This window comes from Polypterus senegalus, chromosome 3, assembly GCF_016835505.1.
Source record: "Polypterus senegalus isolate Bchr_013 chromosome 3, ASM1683550v1, whole genome shotgun sequence".
In the NCBI taxonomy this organism is placed as follows: Eukaryota; Metazoa; Chordata; class Cladistia; order Polypteriformes; family Polypteridae; genus Polypterus; species Polypterus senegalus.
Window position 1 is genome coordinate 296,953,868 of NC_053156.1, and position 16,407 is coordinate 296,970,274.

General features: G+C 42.8%; 1 protein-coding gene across 1 annotated transcript in view; it reads left to right on the forward strand.

Moving 5' to 3' along the window:
- The window catches only part of LOC120526328 (fibronectin type III domain-containing protein 4-like), a 150,692-nt gene that overhangs the window by 118,362 nt on the left and 15,923 nt on the right, over nucleotides 1-16,407 (forward strand). The window contains exons 4-5 of the mRNA XM_039749473.1: nucleotides 5,089-5,178; nucleotides 16,121-16,254. Of these exons, the coding sequence (XP_039605407.1) occupies nucleotides 5,089-5,178; nucleotides 16,121-16,254 (224 nt within the window). The remainder of the gene's footprint in view (nucleotides 1-5,088; nucleotides 5,179-16,120; nucleotides 16,255-16,407) is intronic.

The window sequence follows — 16,407 nt, forward strand, 5'->3', positions numbered from 1 at the left end:
GAAAGTGAGAGGATGCCTGAGGGGTGGAGAAGAAGTGTAGTGGTGCCGATATTTAAGATTAAGAGAGATGTGCAGGACTGCAGTAACTACAGGGGGATAAAACTGATGAGCCACAGCATGAAGTTATGGGAAAGTGTAGTGGACGGTCAGTTAAGAAGGGAGGTGATGATTAGTGAGCAGCAGGATGGTTTCATGCCAAGAAAGAGCACCACAGATACAATGTCTGCTCTTAGAATGTTGGTGGAGAAATTTAGAGAAGGCCAGAAAGAGTTGCATTGCATCTTTGTGGACCTGGAGAAAGCATATGACAAGGTGGCTCGAGAGGAGCTGTGGTATTGTATGAGGAAGTCGGGAGTGGCAGAGAAGTATGTAAGAGTTGTACAGGATATGTACGAGGTAAGTGTGACCGTGGTGAGGTCTGCGGTAGGAGTGACTAAGGTGGGATTACATCAGGGATCGGCTCTGAGCCCTTTCTCATTTGCAATGGTGATGGACAGGTTGACAGACGAGATTAGACAGGAGTCCCTGTGGACTGTGATGTTTGCTGATGACATTGTGATCTGTAGTGAGAGTACGGAGCAGGTTGAGGAGAACGTGGAGAGGTGGAGATCTGCTCTAGAGAGGAGAGGAATGAAGGTCAGTAAGACCACCAAGACAGAATACATGTGTGTAAATGAGAGGGAGGTCAGTGGAATGGTGAGGATGAAGGGAGTAGAGTTGGCGAAGGTGGATGAGTTTAAATACTTGGGATCAACAGTACAGAGTAATAGGGATTGTGGAAGAGAAGTGAAGAAAAGAGTGCAGGCAGGGTGGAGTGATGGCAACCAGGGACCTCAAAAGGGTTGTTCCTCAGGAGTACAAATGCCATGAATACCTGCGGGTGACCATACTGGGTCCATACCAGCAGAGCACTGCCATCTAGTGTAGTAGTGTGTTCAGATGCTATTAAGAAGGCAAACAGAATGTCAGGTTATATAGCGCCTTGACGTGTGGAGTACAAGTCACAGGAGGTTCTGCTCAGTCTTTATAACTCACTGGTGAGGCCTCATCTGGAGTCCTGGGCGCAGTTTTGGTCTCCAGGCTACAAAAAAGGCATAACAGCACTAGAGAAGGTCCAGAGAAGAGCGACCAGGCTGATTAGGGCGCTACAGGGGTGGAAATTTAATGTCAGTAAATGTAAAGTAATACACATTGGAAGTAAAAATGTGAGATGTGAATACACAATGGGTGGCCCGAAAATCGTGTCCACCTTATGAGAAGAATTTAGGAGTCATAGTGGACTCTAAGCTATCGACTTCATGTCAGTGTTCAGAAGCCATTAAGAAGGCTAGCAGAATGTTAGGTTATATAGCGCCTTGATGTGTGGAGTACAAGTCACAGGAGGTTCTGCTCAAGTCTTTATAACACACTGGTGAGGCCTCATCTGGAGTACTGGGTGCAGTTTTGGTCTCCAGGCTACAAAAAGGACATACTGTATCAACAAATTCTTCAGGATAATGTTCACGCATCAGTCACTGAATTGAAGTTACGCCGGGGTTGGATATTCCAAAAAGACAATGACCCAAAACACAGTTCGAAATCTACAAAGGCATTCATGCAGAATGAGAAGTATAATGTTCTGGAATGGCCGTCACAGTCCCCTGACTTGAATATCATCGAAAATCTATGGGATGATTTGAAGCAGGCTGTCCATACTCAGCAGCCATCAGATTTAACTGATCTGGAGAGATTTTGTATGAAGAATGGTCAGAAATACCTCCATCCAGAACCCAGACACTCATCAGAGGCTATAGGAGGACAACGTCTAGAGGCTCAAAGGAGCAAAAGGAGGCTCAACTAAGTATTGATGTCATATCTCTGTTGCGGTGCCCACATTTATGCTCTGTCTAATTTTGTTATGATGCATATTGCATATTTTCTGTTACTCCAATAAACTTAATGTCACTGCTGAAATCCTACTGTTTCCATAAGGCGTGTCGTATATTAAAAGGAAGTTGCTACTTTGAAAGCTCAGTCAAAGAGAAACAAAAATCCAAAGAATTAAGAGGGCTTCCCAGACTTTTTCATATGACTGTACTTACATACATACCCTAAAGAATGAAGGCTGTCATTGCAGAGAAAGGCAAAGTATGAATGTGTAGGCCTTGAATACTTAGACAAACATGAACTTTGGAGTTGTTCTCCTACCTACAGAAAGTGCTTTTTTGGGACTTTGGACATGTATTGTTACAGCATAAGAGCTCAGATTTAAAACCCTGAATAGTTACACTATGTGGACAAATCTTTTGCCATGCAGAAAATATGGACGACTTTCACTGTAAATGGAACGCAGAGTCAGCTCTGCAGGCGGCTCCTTGGACCTCATGTCGTGGTGTCTGCTCACCTGCGGACCCTCTGTCGACAGGTGTGTGTCTTTTCTCATCAGTCGGATCAATGGAGTTGACCACCGGTGGACTCCATAACCAGGAGCAGCAACATCTCGACAGTGATCAGCAGAATGGGAGACACCAGAGGCAAACTTCAGGTGTCACAGCAAAGGCGTCTGAATTGCTTACTTCTGTCAGCGTGACATCTCAGCTTTTTTAAAATTCCTAACATCCTCTTTTCGCTTTGTCATTCTGGGGTGTTGCTTGATGAAAGGAAAAAAAATGAACTGAGCACAATGGGTCAAAACTGAAGGAGACTGAGGACGTGTTAAAGGCACTGTACGTTAAAGTATTGAATTTAATTCAGTAGTTGCCTTGTCCGTCATAACAGTTCGTAGTAACGGCCTGGCATTAAATGAAGAGGACGCATGGAAAAAATCACAGGATGCATTGCTTTTCATGCAGATGAGATAAAGCAGTTTGTTTGCAGGGATCACAGTTAGGATCCATCGGGCACAGCAATAAATGAAGAGTAGAGAACCCCAGGTGAAGACGGGAGCAGGTGTGCCAGGCTGTTAATCAGGAGCTAACGTGGAGGGGGGCTTCATTAAAAGGAACTCATCCCAAAGTCGACTCGTCATTCCGTAACGTCAAAGGGAGAAGAACAGATTTACTGTGCTTAGGAAATGTAATTAAACAAAGCAGAAGTGTCCAATCGATAAATGGGGGCAGTTAGAGGGCAGCACACTGTCAGGGAGCTTTAATGGTTAGGGATGATGGACGTTCGCATACAGACCCCCACCTGTCAGCAGGCTGCGGCATTGTCCGTCAGTCATGTAAATGTAAATTCTCGCGGTAGGAAAGTGCAGCCCCCCCACTAAGGGTTGAACAAGCGGAAACCTGAGTCATTCATTAAAAAAAAATAAAAAAAAATGAAGCCTTCACTAGAAATGCTAGTGAAACAAGTGGGCTCCTGGTGGGCTCTGTCTCTTTACTGGCTGATGGCTAAATGGTGCAATTTTATCAGAAATAAAAAAAGGAGCTCGCATGAGACCCTTATTGTATATTAGCTGTGCTGCCAGTCTAAGATGGATTGAAATTTCTATATGCAAATTTGACCACAGTGTTAACATTTGCTGTGCACCATCTGTTGGAATGTATTTTAGAATTCATCTCTCTCTATATATATATAATCCAACGTCTGTCTGTCCACTTTTCATAAGAGAACTACTTAATGGATTTAGATCGTTTTTTCCATAATTTGCTTGAACATTCCAGTTGATTTAGCGACCTCTGTCATCGCGCTAAGAATTATACTTCACTTGCAGGAGCGATACATTCACACTAATCTGAGATGGAGGCTGCAGGCCATGGAGAGGGGGAAGCGTGACGTCAGGAGTGGGGAGCCAGGCAGGGCCCTCCTCACTGTCCTATTTCACTACTATGCGAGCATAGCTGTGCGGCTGGCTAGTGTAGTAATAAAATGCATTCAATTTATCATTCCAACAGATGGCGCATCACAAATGTTTGTATTAATAAAATGCATCACTACAAATGTTTGTGATGTGCCATCTGTTGGAATGACAAATTCAGTGCATATGTTTCAATGCACATCTTTTTAGAAATATTAAAGTGGCAAGTTTACATGGCGCTTTAACTACTCAAAGATATATGTATTGTATACGATTTTACTTCCTTAGAAGGCTGGTGTCTTTCAACATCTGCAATAAAATGCTGCAGATGTTCTATCAGACGGTTGTGGCGAGCGCCCTCTTCTACGCAGTGGTGTGCTGAGGAGGCAGCATAAAGAACAGGGACGCCTCGCGCCTGGACAAACTGGTGAGGAAGGCAGACTCTATTGTAGTCACAGAGCTGGACAGTTTGCCATCCGTGGCAGAGCGACGGGCGCTGAGCAGACTCCTGTCAGTCATGGAGAATCCACTGCATCCACTGAACAGGATCATCTCCAGACAGAGGAGCAGCTTCAGAGACAGACTGCTGTCACCATCCTGCTCCACTGACAGACTGAGGAGACCCCACATTATGTGACTCTTCAATTCCACCCGGGGGGAAAAAATGTTAACATTATACAGAGTTATTGTCTGTTATACCTGCATTGTTATCACTCTTTAATTTAATATTGTTCTTTATCAGTATGCTGCTGCTGGAGTATGGGAATTTCCCCTTGGGATTAATAGAGTATCTATCTATCTATCTATCTATCTATCTATCTATCTATCTATCTATCTATCTATTATATAGTGCCTTTCACATCTATCTATCTATCTATCTATCTATCTATCTATCTATTATATAGTGCCTTTCACATCTATCTATCTATCTATCTATCTATTATATAGTGCCTTTCATCTCTATCTATCTATTTATCTATCTATCTATCTATCTATCTATCTATCTATTATATAGTGCCTTTCACATCTATCTATCTATCTATTATATAGTGCCTTTCATCTCTATCTATCTATCTATCTATCTATTATATAGTGCATTTCATCTCTATCTATCTATCTATTATATAGTGCCTTTCATCTCTATCTGTCTATCTATCTATCTATTATATAGTGCATTTCATCTCTATCTATCTATCTATCTATCTATCTATCTATCTATCTATCTATCTATCTATCTATCTATCTGTAACACAAAACTGCTGATTCTTTACTGATCAAGACATACTCGTTTCTTACTTGTGTCTCCTCAGATGATCCAACAGTGCAGGGCCTCAACAAATATCGTCAGCTGCAGACTGGAGAGTTGATGATCATTGTGGTGGTCCTCGTCATGTGGGCAGGTGGGTTTCCAAGGGTAATATTCACTCTTCTTTCATATCCAAATGAATACAAGGATAACCACTGATCATGAGGTTACCCTCAGTACTCCAATCATGTCTCAGTCAGGTCATCTCTTGTCTGTACCTCCTGTCTGACCTCGATAAAGAATAAGAGAGATGAGAGTATGGCAGAGCAGTTTGTCAGAATGGTTGATTTTACAAAGGTTTAGTAGAAATTTAAAAAGAAGAAATCACAAAATTTCAGAAAAAAGTTATTACACATGCAGAATAAAAGGCAAAAAGAGAAAAAAAGGTTCCTTCTACAATCTTTGCTTTTTCTTATTGAACTTCAGTTACTTTCCATACTTAAAATTTGTGGTATTTCTCATTGGTGTCACTTAATACACTTTGCCAAGAACACAGCCATGAATAAGAAATGGGACCAAAACATCCTCTGAGAGCAACTTCTAACAACCATCCAAGAACAGTTTGGTGACCAACATGATGGAGCACCGGGCCATAAGGCAAAAGTGAGAACTAAGTGGCTCTGTGAGCAAAACATTGAGTCAGTCCATAGCCAGGAAACTCCCCCATTCAGAACTTCTGGTCAAGAGGCAGGTGGACAAACAAAAACCCAAAATTCTGACAAACTCCAAGCATTGATTATGTAAGAATGGGCATCTGCCATCAGTCAGGATTTGGCACACAAGTTGATTGCCAGCCTGCCAGGGTACATTGCAGAGGTCTTGAAAAAGAAAGAAGGGCCAACACTGCAAATATCGAGTTGGTGCATAAACTTCATGTCATTATCAATAAAAGCCTCTGAAACTTCTGAACTGCTTGGAATTCTACTTCAGTACACCAGAGAAACATCTGACAAAAATATCTACAAACACTGAAGCAGCAGACTTTGTGAACATTCTCAAAATCTTTTGGCCACGGCTGTATGGTACGGTTTGAAACTGTTTGCCCTCCATGCTACAAAGCGGATCGTAAACTGGGACCAATCTGTAGTTGGAGGCACGAGAAACAATTAGAATATTCCACTTATAGTTTAGCTTGTGGGGCTCATAATAGAACCTCCTTACATTGACTACGCGCAAATATATTTAGGCAAACATTTTAACATAACTAAAAATACTTCTAGCAATTTAACATAATCTAACTAAGTAATAAATGGCTCCTGCATGGGACAAGGAAGATAATTAACAAAAGTAACATTAGAACAATTAAGACGAGAACAGGCCACTCAGCCCAACAAAGCTCACCAGTCCTGTCCACTTAATTCTTCCAAAATAACGTCAAGTTGAGTTTTGAAAGTCCCTAAAGTCTTACTGTCCACCACATTATTTGGTCGCTTATTCCAAGTGTCTATCGTTCTTTGTGTAAAGAAAAACTTCCTAATGTTTGTGCGAAATTTACCTTAGCAAGTTTTTAACTGTGTCCCTGTGTTCTTGATGAACTCATTTTAAAGTCACCTTCTCGATCCACTGGACTAATTCCCTACATCATTTTAAACATTTCAGTCAGATCTCCACTTAATCTCCTGTAAAGGCTCAGCTCTTCTAATCTTTCCTTATAACTCATCCCCTGTAGCCCTCTAATCAGTCTAGCCAATCTTCTCTGGGCCTTTTCTTGTGCTGTTATGTCCTTTTTGTAGCCTAGAGACCCAAACTGCACCCAGGACTCCAGATGAGGCCTCACCAGTGTGTTATAAAGGTTGATCAGAACCTCCTGTGACTTGTACTTCACACATCAAGGTGCTATATAACCTGACATTCTGTTAGCCTTCTTCATGGCTTCTGAACACTGACTGGCATTTAGTTATGTCGAGTCCACTACAGCTCCTAAATCCACTTTGATGAACTCATTTTAAAGTCACCATCTCGATCCACTGGACTAATTCCCTTCATCATTTTAAACACTTCAGTCAGGTCTCCACTTAATCTCCTGTAAAGGCTCAGCTCCTTTCATCTTTCCTCATAACTCATCCCCTGTAGCCCTCTAATCAGCCCAGTCGCTCTTCTCTGGACCTTTTCTTGTGCTGTTATGTCCTTTTATAGCCTCAAGACCACAACACACACATGACTCCAGATGAGGCCTCACCAGTGTGTTATAAAGACTGAGCAGAACCTCCTGTGACTTGGACTGCACACATCAAGGCGCTATATAACCTGACATTCTGTTAGTCTTCTTCATGGCTTCTGAACACTGACTGGCATTTAGTTATGTCAAGTCCACTACAGCTCCTAAATCCACTTTGATGAACTCATTTTAACGTCACTGTCTCGATCCACTGGACTAATTCCCTTCATCATTTTAAACACTTCAGTCAGGTCTCCTCTTAAACTGTAAAGGCTCAGCTCCTTTCATCTTTCCTCATAACTCAGTCCCTGTAGTCCTCTAATCAGCCCAGTCTCTCTTCTCTGGACCTTTTCTTGTGCTGTTATGTCCTTTTATAGCCTGAAGACCACAACACACACAGGACTCCAGATGAGGCCTCACCACTGTGTTATAAAGACTGAGCAGAACCTCCTTTGACTTGGACTGCACACATCAAGGCGCTATATAACCTGACATTCTGTTAGTCTTCTTCATGGCTTCTGAACACTGACTGGCAGTAGAGATTGTCAAGTCCACTACGACTCCTCAATCCTTCTCATAAGGTGGACTCTCGATTTTCTGACCACCCATTGTGTATTCAAACCTCACATTTTTACTTCCTTTGTGTAATACTTTACATTTACTGACATTAAACTTCATCTTCCACACATCTGCCTAAGCCTGTCTGCTGTTGGTCCCTCTGAAATGATTTAATAGATACTAGATTATCTACCAATCCACTAATCTTGGTATCATCTGCAAAATTAACCAGCTTACTTGTATTCCTATCTAAATCATATTATACATAAACATCTACGCGTGGAAGTGTGTGGGTCTGTCTCTCTGGTCCGGAAATGTGAGAGATGGAGTCTGGGTAAGGAAACTGAAAACTCGCTTAGCCACTAATAACACAAACGAGGCGAGCACATCAGCAAAACGCAACCCCTGAAGAAAGGCAAAGTCGCTTAGCCGCTAAAATTGGCAAAATGATATCCTTTTTACTTTTCCTCCCGCCGCTAATACACAAGCGAGGCGAGCATGTCAGCAACATGAATCCTCCTAGGAGAGAGACGCCCAGAGTTGTTCCGTTCAATTATCTGACATCTCTACATTTCAGTTATTTTTCTGACGATTTTAACAGTTTCTAGGACCCTGGGATTTTTACAGCACGGACTTACAAAGCTAGTTCATATATTATTACAGTACAATCCCTCTTAACTGGACTCGCATTAATCGGCCGATGGATTAGCTAGCCTGTTAAAATCCATCCATCCATCCATTTTCCAACCTGCTGAATTCGAACACAAGGTCATGGGGGTCTGCTGGAGCCAATTCCAGCCAACACAGGGTGCTAGGCAGGAAAGAAACCCCAGGCAGGGTGCCAGCCCACCACAGGGCACACACACACACCAAGCACACACTAGGGACAATTTCAGATCACCAATGCACCTAACCTGCATGTCTTTGGACTGTGGGAGGAAACACACGCAGGCATGGGGAGAACAAGCAAACTGGGAACCTGGGTCTACTAATTGTGAGGCAGCAGCGCTACCCACTTCGCCACCGTGCCGCCCACCTGTTAAAATAATATAACTTTTTTTTTTTAAATCCTGAGTTCTTCTTTATATTATATATACAGTTAGGTCCATAAATATTTGGACAGAGATGACTTTTTTCTAATTTTGTTTCTGTACATCACCACAATGAATTTTAAGTTAAACAACTCCGATGCAGTTGAAGTGCAGACTTTCAGCTTTAATTTAGTGGGTTGAACAAAATGATTTCATAAAAATGTGAGGCAACTAAAGCGTTTTTTGAACACAATCCCTTCATTTCAGGGGATCAAAAGTAATTGGACAATTGACTCAAAGGCTATTTCATGGCAGGTGTGTTCAAGTCCGTCGTTATGTCTTATCAATTACGAAGATAAAAGGCCTGGAGTTGATTTGAGGTGTGGTGCTTGCATTGTGGAAGATTTTGCTGTGAACAGACAACATGCGGTCAAAGGAGCTCTCCGTGCAGGTGAAAGAAGCCGTCCTTAAGCTGCGAAAACACAAAAAACCATCTGAGAAATTACTACAATATTATGAGTGGCAAAATCTACAGTCTGGTACATCGTGAGAAAGAAAGCAAGCACTGGTGAACTCAGCAACGTAAAAAGACCTGGACGTCCATGGAAGACAACAGTGGTGGATGATCGCAGAATCATTTCCATGGTGAAGAGAAACCCCTTCACAACAGCCCACCAAGTGAACAACACTCTCCAGGGCTTGGTCGGCGTATCGATATCCAAGTCTACCATAAAGAGAAGACTGCATGAAAGTAAATACAGAGGGTGCACTGCAAGGTGCCAGCCACTCATAAGCCTCAAGAATAGAAAGGCTAGATTGGACTTTGCTAAAGAACATCTAAAAAAAGCCAGCACAGTTCTGGAAAAACATTCTTTGGACAGATGAAACCAAGATCAACCTCTACCAGAATGATGGCAAGAAAAAGTATGGAGAAGGCGTGGAACAGCTCATTATCCAAAGCATAGCACATCATCTGTAAAACACGGTGGAGCAGGCAGTGTGATGGCTTGGCGTGCATGGCTGCCAGTGGCACTGGGACACTCGTGTTTATTGATGATGTGACACAGGACAGAAGCAGCCGAATGAATTCTGAGGTGTTCAGAGACATACTGTCTGCTCAAATCCAGCTAAATGCGTCAAATTGATTGGGGGCGTTTCATGATACAGATGGACAATGACCCAAAACATACAGCCAAAGCAACCCAGGAGTTTATTAAAGCAAAGAAGTGGAAAATTCTTGAATGGCCAAGTCAGTCACCTGATCTTCACCCAGCTGAGCAGGCATTTCACTCGTTGAAGACTAAACTTCAGACAGAAAGGCCGACAAACAAACAGCAACTGAAAGTAAAGGCCTGGCAGAGCATTAAAAAGGAGGAAACCCAGCATCTGGTGATGTCCAGGAGTTCAAGACTTCAGGCTGGCATCGCCAGCAAAGGGTTTTCAACCAAGTATTAGAAATGAACATTTTATTTCCAGTTATTTAATTTGTCCAATTACTTTTGAGCCCCTGAAATGAAGAAATTGTGTTCAAAAAACGCTTTAGTTGCCTCACATTTTTATGAAATCATTTTGTTCAACCCACTGAATTAAAGCTGAAAGTCTGCACTTCAACTGCATCGGAGTTGTTTCATTTCAAATTCATTGTGGTGATGTACAGAACCAAAATGAGAACAAAGTTGTCTCTGTCCAAATAGTTATGGACCTTACTGTATGCACTTCCTTCTTTCCTGGAAGCTGTGAGGTATTTTAAAACCAGCAAACACCAAAACAGTGTTCAAATTAAATAAAGTGCAGTGTATCAAAAGTCTTCTTTAAATAAATAATCCATTAAATTGGGTGAATTAATGGAGGTTAAAATCCATTAGTAAAAAAAATAAGTCCTATAAAAACAATGCAAACAAAGTAAAAACAATGGCTGGAAGCGATCTCTTAAAATCCAAAGCATGGTGCCTTCTTCTTTCTACCTGGTGGCTCCCCTGCTTCTCCCATCGGGCTTTGCAACAGGGGAGTCGCCCTTCCTGCAAGTGCAGCTGCCTTCCACACTGGTACGGTAGCCCTCTGATCCCTGGCTACGTCGGGCTCCATCCGGACCGAGACTTGGGTTCGTTCCCCAGTGGCCAGGACACTCACGCTGTGGCTTAACCAGCCCAAAGCCTCCACGACTGCTGCTGCCTTTTGTCGGCCAGTCGTCTTCAATACCGGTCACTCCAGGCTCTGTGATTGCTCAGCTGGAGCGACCGTTTTCTTCAGCATCACGAATTTCCCAGGAACGGTCGGCCACACATACCATGCCCTCTTGGCAATTATTTATTTAAGAAGTGGCCTTTTTGACTTGAGCTGTGGACCCGCTACACCACACTGTCCAGTCGTTGTACCAGAAAACAAAACCCGTGTGCGAAATCGTGGATGAAGCCTTGTGGATTTTGATTTCCTCAGGAATGTCGAAGAGGCACAGTACACACCTTAGAAATATTTTTCTACATGAAAATAGGTATGCTTCGGATTAACCGGCCATGGGTCCAGTCCCGAGGTGGCTGGTTAAGAGGGATTGTACTGTATACATAACAGCAGCCCAAGCACTGACCCCTGCTGGACACCACTCTTAATGTCACCCAGTTCTGATCAGGTTTCTTGCACCATCACCCTCTGCTTCCTGTGTCTGACACATCACACCCTGAGGTGCTATTTCTTTTAGTTTAATGCCAACCTCTTATGTGGCACCTTATCAAATGCTTTCTGAGTCCAGATAAATCGTATCCACTGGACTGATTCCCTTCATGATTTAAACACTTCAGTCAGGTCTCCTTTTCATCTTCTTTTCCTTAAACTCAAACGGCTCAGCTCCTTGAATATTTCCTCATAACTCATTCCCAGATGCTCTTGTCTTGACATTCTCAAGAGCTGCTATGTCCTTTTTTGTAGCCTGGAGACCAAAACCACACACAGAACTCCAGATGAGGCCTCACCAGTGTGTTATAAAGTCTGAGCGGAAGTAAATAACGCAAAAATGAACCAGACGGACGTAAAACAAGGAGCTGAACCCCAGCCAAGAGACAAACCCGGGCTGAATCTTGACGCCAACTGCGTCTCGGTGTTCTCGTTGAACTCGTTTCAACTTAGCAGACTTAGACCACTGCCATACACTTTCCATTCCTTCATGATTGGTCTAGATAGATAGATAGATGTGAAAAGCACGATAGATAGATAGATAGATAGATAGATAGATAGATACTTTATTAATCCCAAGGGGAAATTCACATACTCCAGCAGCAGCATACTGATAAAAAACAATATTAAATTAAAGAGTGATAACAATGCAGGTAAAACAATCAATAAGTCTGTATAATGTTAACGTTTACCCCCCCCCGGGTGGAACTGAAGAGTCGCATAGTGTGGGGTCTCCTCAGTCTGTCAGCGAGCAGGACGGTGACAGCAGTTTGTTGCTGAAGCTGCTCCTCTGTCTGGAGATGATCCTGTTCAGTGGATGCAGTGAATTCTCCATGATTGACAGGAGTCTGCTCAGTGCCTGTCGCTCTGCCACGGATGTCAAACTGTCCAGCTCCGTGCCTACAATAGAGCCTGCCTTCCTCACCAGTTTGTCCAGGCGTGAGATGTCCCTCTTCATTATGCTGCCTCCCCAGCACACCACCACAGAAGATGGCGCTCGCCACAACCATCTGATGGAACATCTGCAGCATCTTATGTTGAATGTTGAAGGACGCCAGCCTTCTAAGGAAGTATAGTCGTCTCTGTCCTCTCTTGCACAGATCATCAGTATTGGCAGTCCAGTCCAATTTATCGTCCAGCTGCACTCCCAGGTATTTATAGGTCTGCACCCTCTGCACAGTCACCTCTGATGATCACGGGGTCAATGATGGGCCTGGGCCTCCTAAAATCCACCACCAGCTCCTTGGTCTTGCTGGTGTTCAGTTGTAGGTGGTTTTAGTCGTACCATTTAACAAAGTCCTTGATTAGGTTCCTATACTCCTCTTCCCACCCAGTCCTGATGCAGCCCACGATAGCAGTGTCATCAGCAAACCTTTGCACGTGGCAGGACTCCGAGTTGTATTGGAAGTCCGTTTTATATAATCTGAACAGGACCAGAGAAAGTCCAGTCCCCTGCAGCGTTCCTGTGTCTAAGTGCACATTCAGTGACTCCGATGTTTTCTTGTCTCCATCCCCTGACTTGTCCTTGTCATGGAGTTTTGTGTTGTGTTCTTTTGTCTTCATTGTGAAGGTTAGACCACCAAAATGGAACCCCAGAAGTTGGCTCTTCAGGTGTATTTAGACTGCAAGTAACCCAAACCCCAGACAGGTGACTTCTAAAGCCAGTTCACTGCACCAACGACGATTTAGGGGCATCACGTTAAAGGGGTGAATACTTAATGATCCATTATTTTGTATTTTATATTTACATAATGACCCCTTTTATTGGGTAACCTAACCGATTACAATATGCAACCTTTCAAGGCAGCTCAGGCCCCTTGTCCATGCAAGTAGTGGTATAGTGTTTTAAATTTGTGATTAACTGAGACCACTTTAAAGAGATCTGTTTTCACTTCTTTGACATTAAAGGGTCTTCTCCTGTTGATCAATATCTGAAAATCCGCAATAAATTCATTCAGATCCAATGTGGTATAACAACAAAATGGGAGAACTTCCAAGGGGGTGAACATTTTTATAGACACTGTAGAGTACGGAGGAGACAATTTAAAGGATTAGAAACTCGTCGAGACAGGGAAAGGGGACAAGTGGAGTAAAAAAATAAAGAAAATAGAAATCTGTAAAATCCAGAAAATGAAGAACAGGATTAGGAAATCTCACATAATGCAGTTCAGGGTTATTGGGGGTAAAATAAGAATTTACAGGGGATAAATAAAGAGGATGAGTTGGAGAAAACGGCCTAAGAAAAACAGAACAGTCAGGGTGGGAAAAGGACCTAAGCACACTGTTACAATACCAAAAGTAAAAATTATGAACACAAACAGAAAAAAAGGCTAGAAGACCACCATCTCCAAGCATCTTGATGTTCCTGTGACAACAATTAGTTGAAAATCCATTGGACAGTAGCCGACCTCCCTGGACGTGGCAGCAAAAGGAAAATCAACCTCTGAATGGGTAGACATGTACAAAAGTAGAGCACAAAAGGCAAAAGGAGCTGCCTGTAACAATAAGAAAAGAGAAGTTACACCGTAGAGAGGATGTAGTGAGAAGTCAAGAAAAATGACACCATTTATTGGTCGCTAAGAAGAAGATGTCAGTGTCCAGGTGTGAAAGTTTCTTCCACTGTGTCTTCGATTCCATGTAGTTGCAGGACATTTTGGTGTCTTGTAACACCAGTCTAGTCAAAAGAACAAGAAGGAGACCAATGAGAAGGACAGAAATCAGTCAAGAAAAAGACACAAGGGGATGGAGGAGGACATAAAGGACAGGAATGGCCCAGTCAGGATGAGGTCTTCCTGGAAGGGACTATTCCATTCAAGAAGAGTGAGTGAAGAAGAAGATGTAAGGGAACGGAAACTATGAATTCAATAAGAAGACCTGAGGGATGAGCATCAGTCCAGTCAAGAAGGGGACATAAAAGGATGACATTACTCCTTTGATGAAAAGGACATAAATAATGGACATCAGTCCAGTCATGAAGAAGACACTAAGGAAGAGGGAAATCTAGTGAAGAAGAGGACATAAGGAACAAGCATTGGTCAAATAAAGAAGAACAGATTATGGAAGGAGGCAATTCAATCACTAAGAGGACATAAAGGAACTAAAAACAGGAACTTCAAGGAAAAGACAAGACATTCGAGCACAAGTCCACATAAGGGAAGGGATCAGTCAAATAAAGTGAGGGCCTAATCTCATTAACAAAAGAACATAAGAGATGGGCATCAGTCCAATCAAGAAACAAAAGGAATGGGCCGATTCAATCAAGTAGAAGACAAGAAGGAAGAAAACCAGTAAAGTCAAGAATAGGACAAAGTGTTTAGGCACCGGTGCAGTCCAGGAGAGCAAATAAGGGAAGGGCAAGGGACCAGTCAAGAAAAGGACATAAATAGTGTGTATTGGTCCATTCAACAAGAAAACCCAAGAATGTGACGGCAAATCAATCACAAGGAGGACATAAGGAAGGGGACAATCTTGACAAGAAAAGAACATAAGAAACAGGCATCAGTCTAGTCAAGAAGAACATAGCAAGTAAGGGGCCAATTTGATGAAGAAGAAGGAATGAAGAAAGAAAAACAGTGAAGTGAAAACAATGGCAAACCATCTGGGCATTGGTCCAGTCGAGGTGAGCACTTATCTAGTCAACAAAAGAACCGAAGAAGAAGAAAAAGAAGCAGAATAGGAAGAAGAAGAAGAAGAGATAATATATTCAATCAAGAAGAAGGCATGTAGAAAGAAAGACGGTGCAGTCAAAAAGGTTACATAAGGTATGGGCATCGTTTCAGTCCAGGTGGGCACATAAAGGAAGGGCAAGAGACCAGTAAAGAAGAGGAGATAAGGGGAGGAACATCAATCCAATCAAGATGAAGAAGTAAGTATTATTTTCCACTTTATAGTTTGCCTGGTGAAGTGCACTTCACATTGGCCAGGGGCGCACATTGCTAAATCAAACTGGGGTGGAATTTTTTCATAGAAAGCCAATTTAAATTTAAGAACACAAGTGCTTATCTGGGGTGGCACAGTGGTTAGCCCTGCTACCACACCCCTCTGGGATCCTGAGTTCAAATCCCTACTCAGACACTGTCTCTATGGTGTCTCCCTGCGTCCTCAGGTTTGTTTTTTTTTTTCGATTTTGCTCCCACAGACCAAACATATGCAGAATGGGTTATCTTGCATTACCAACCTGGCCCAGTTTGCATCTCTTGGCGGGTGCCGCATCCAGACAGATTTCCTTCCAGAGCACTCTTTTGGAATAAGCAGGCCCAGACAAATGGACAGAATGGCACAGGGATGCAGTGGTTAGAGAACTCCAGCACACTGGGTTTGAAGGATCATCTCATCCTGGTCTGAATGGAGTTGGCATGTCCTGCATGTCCTCCTCCAGTTTTCCCCCCACATCCCAAAGATGTTTGAGTTGGGTTAGCCCCTTGTGAGTGAATATTAGTAATAACTACGATAGACTGGTACCCAACCCAAGATTTGCTCCTGACTCTGACCTGATGTTCTGATCAAGTTGCTGCCTCCCAGCAGATCTACAATGGATCGATGGGACACAATATAAACACATATTTCAATACTGTATATGGTATTCTAATCTGTTCTGTACATTTTGTCTTCATTTTTTACAGCTGTGATTGCTCTGTTTTGTCGGCAGTACGACATCATAAAGGACAATGACTCAAACAACAACAAGGAAAAGGCCAAACCCTCCTCTGAACACAGCACTCCTGAAAGGCCATCTGGAGGCATCCTACGCAGCAAGGTGAGGTTTAACTGCTGCTTTCATTCCCAATTTCATTCATTTTGTTGGCCCCGCGAGAAAAATGCTGTTGGACTAACAAACTTGAAGTTGGTGGACTGGCAGCTCTCCGGTTGTGACTGATATATCAATCTATACCATGAGCAAGGCCCTTAA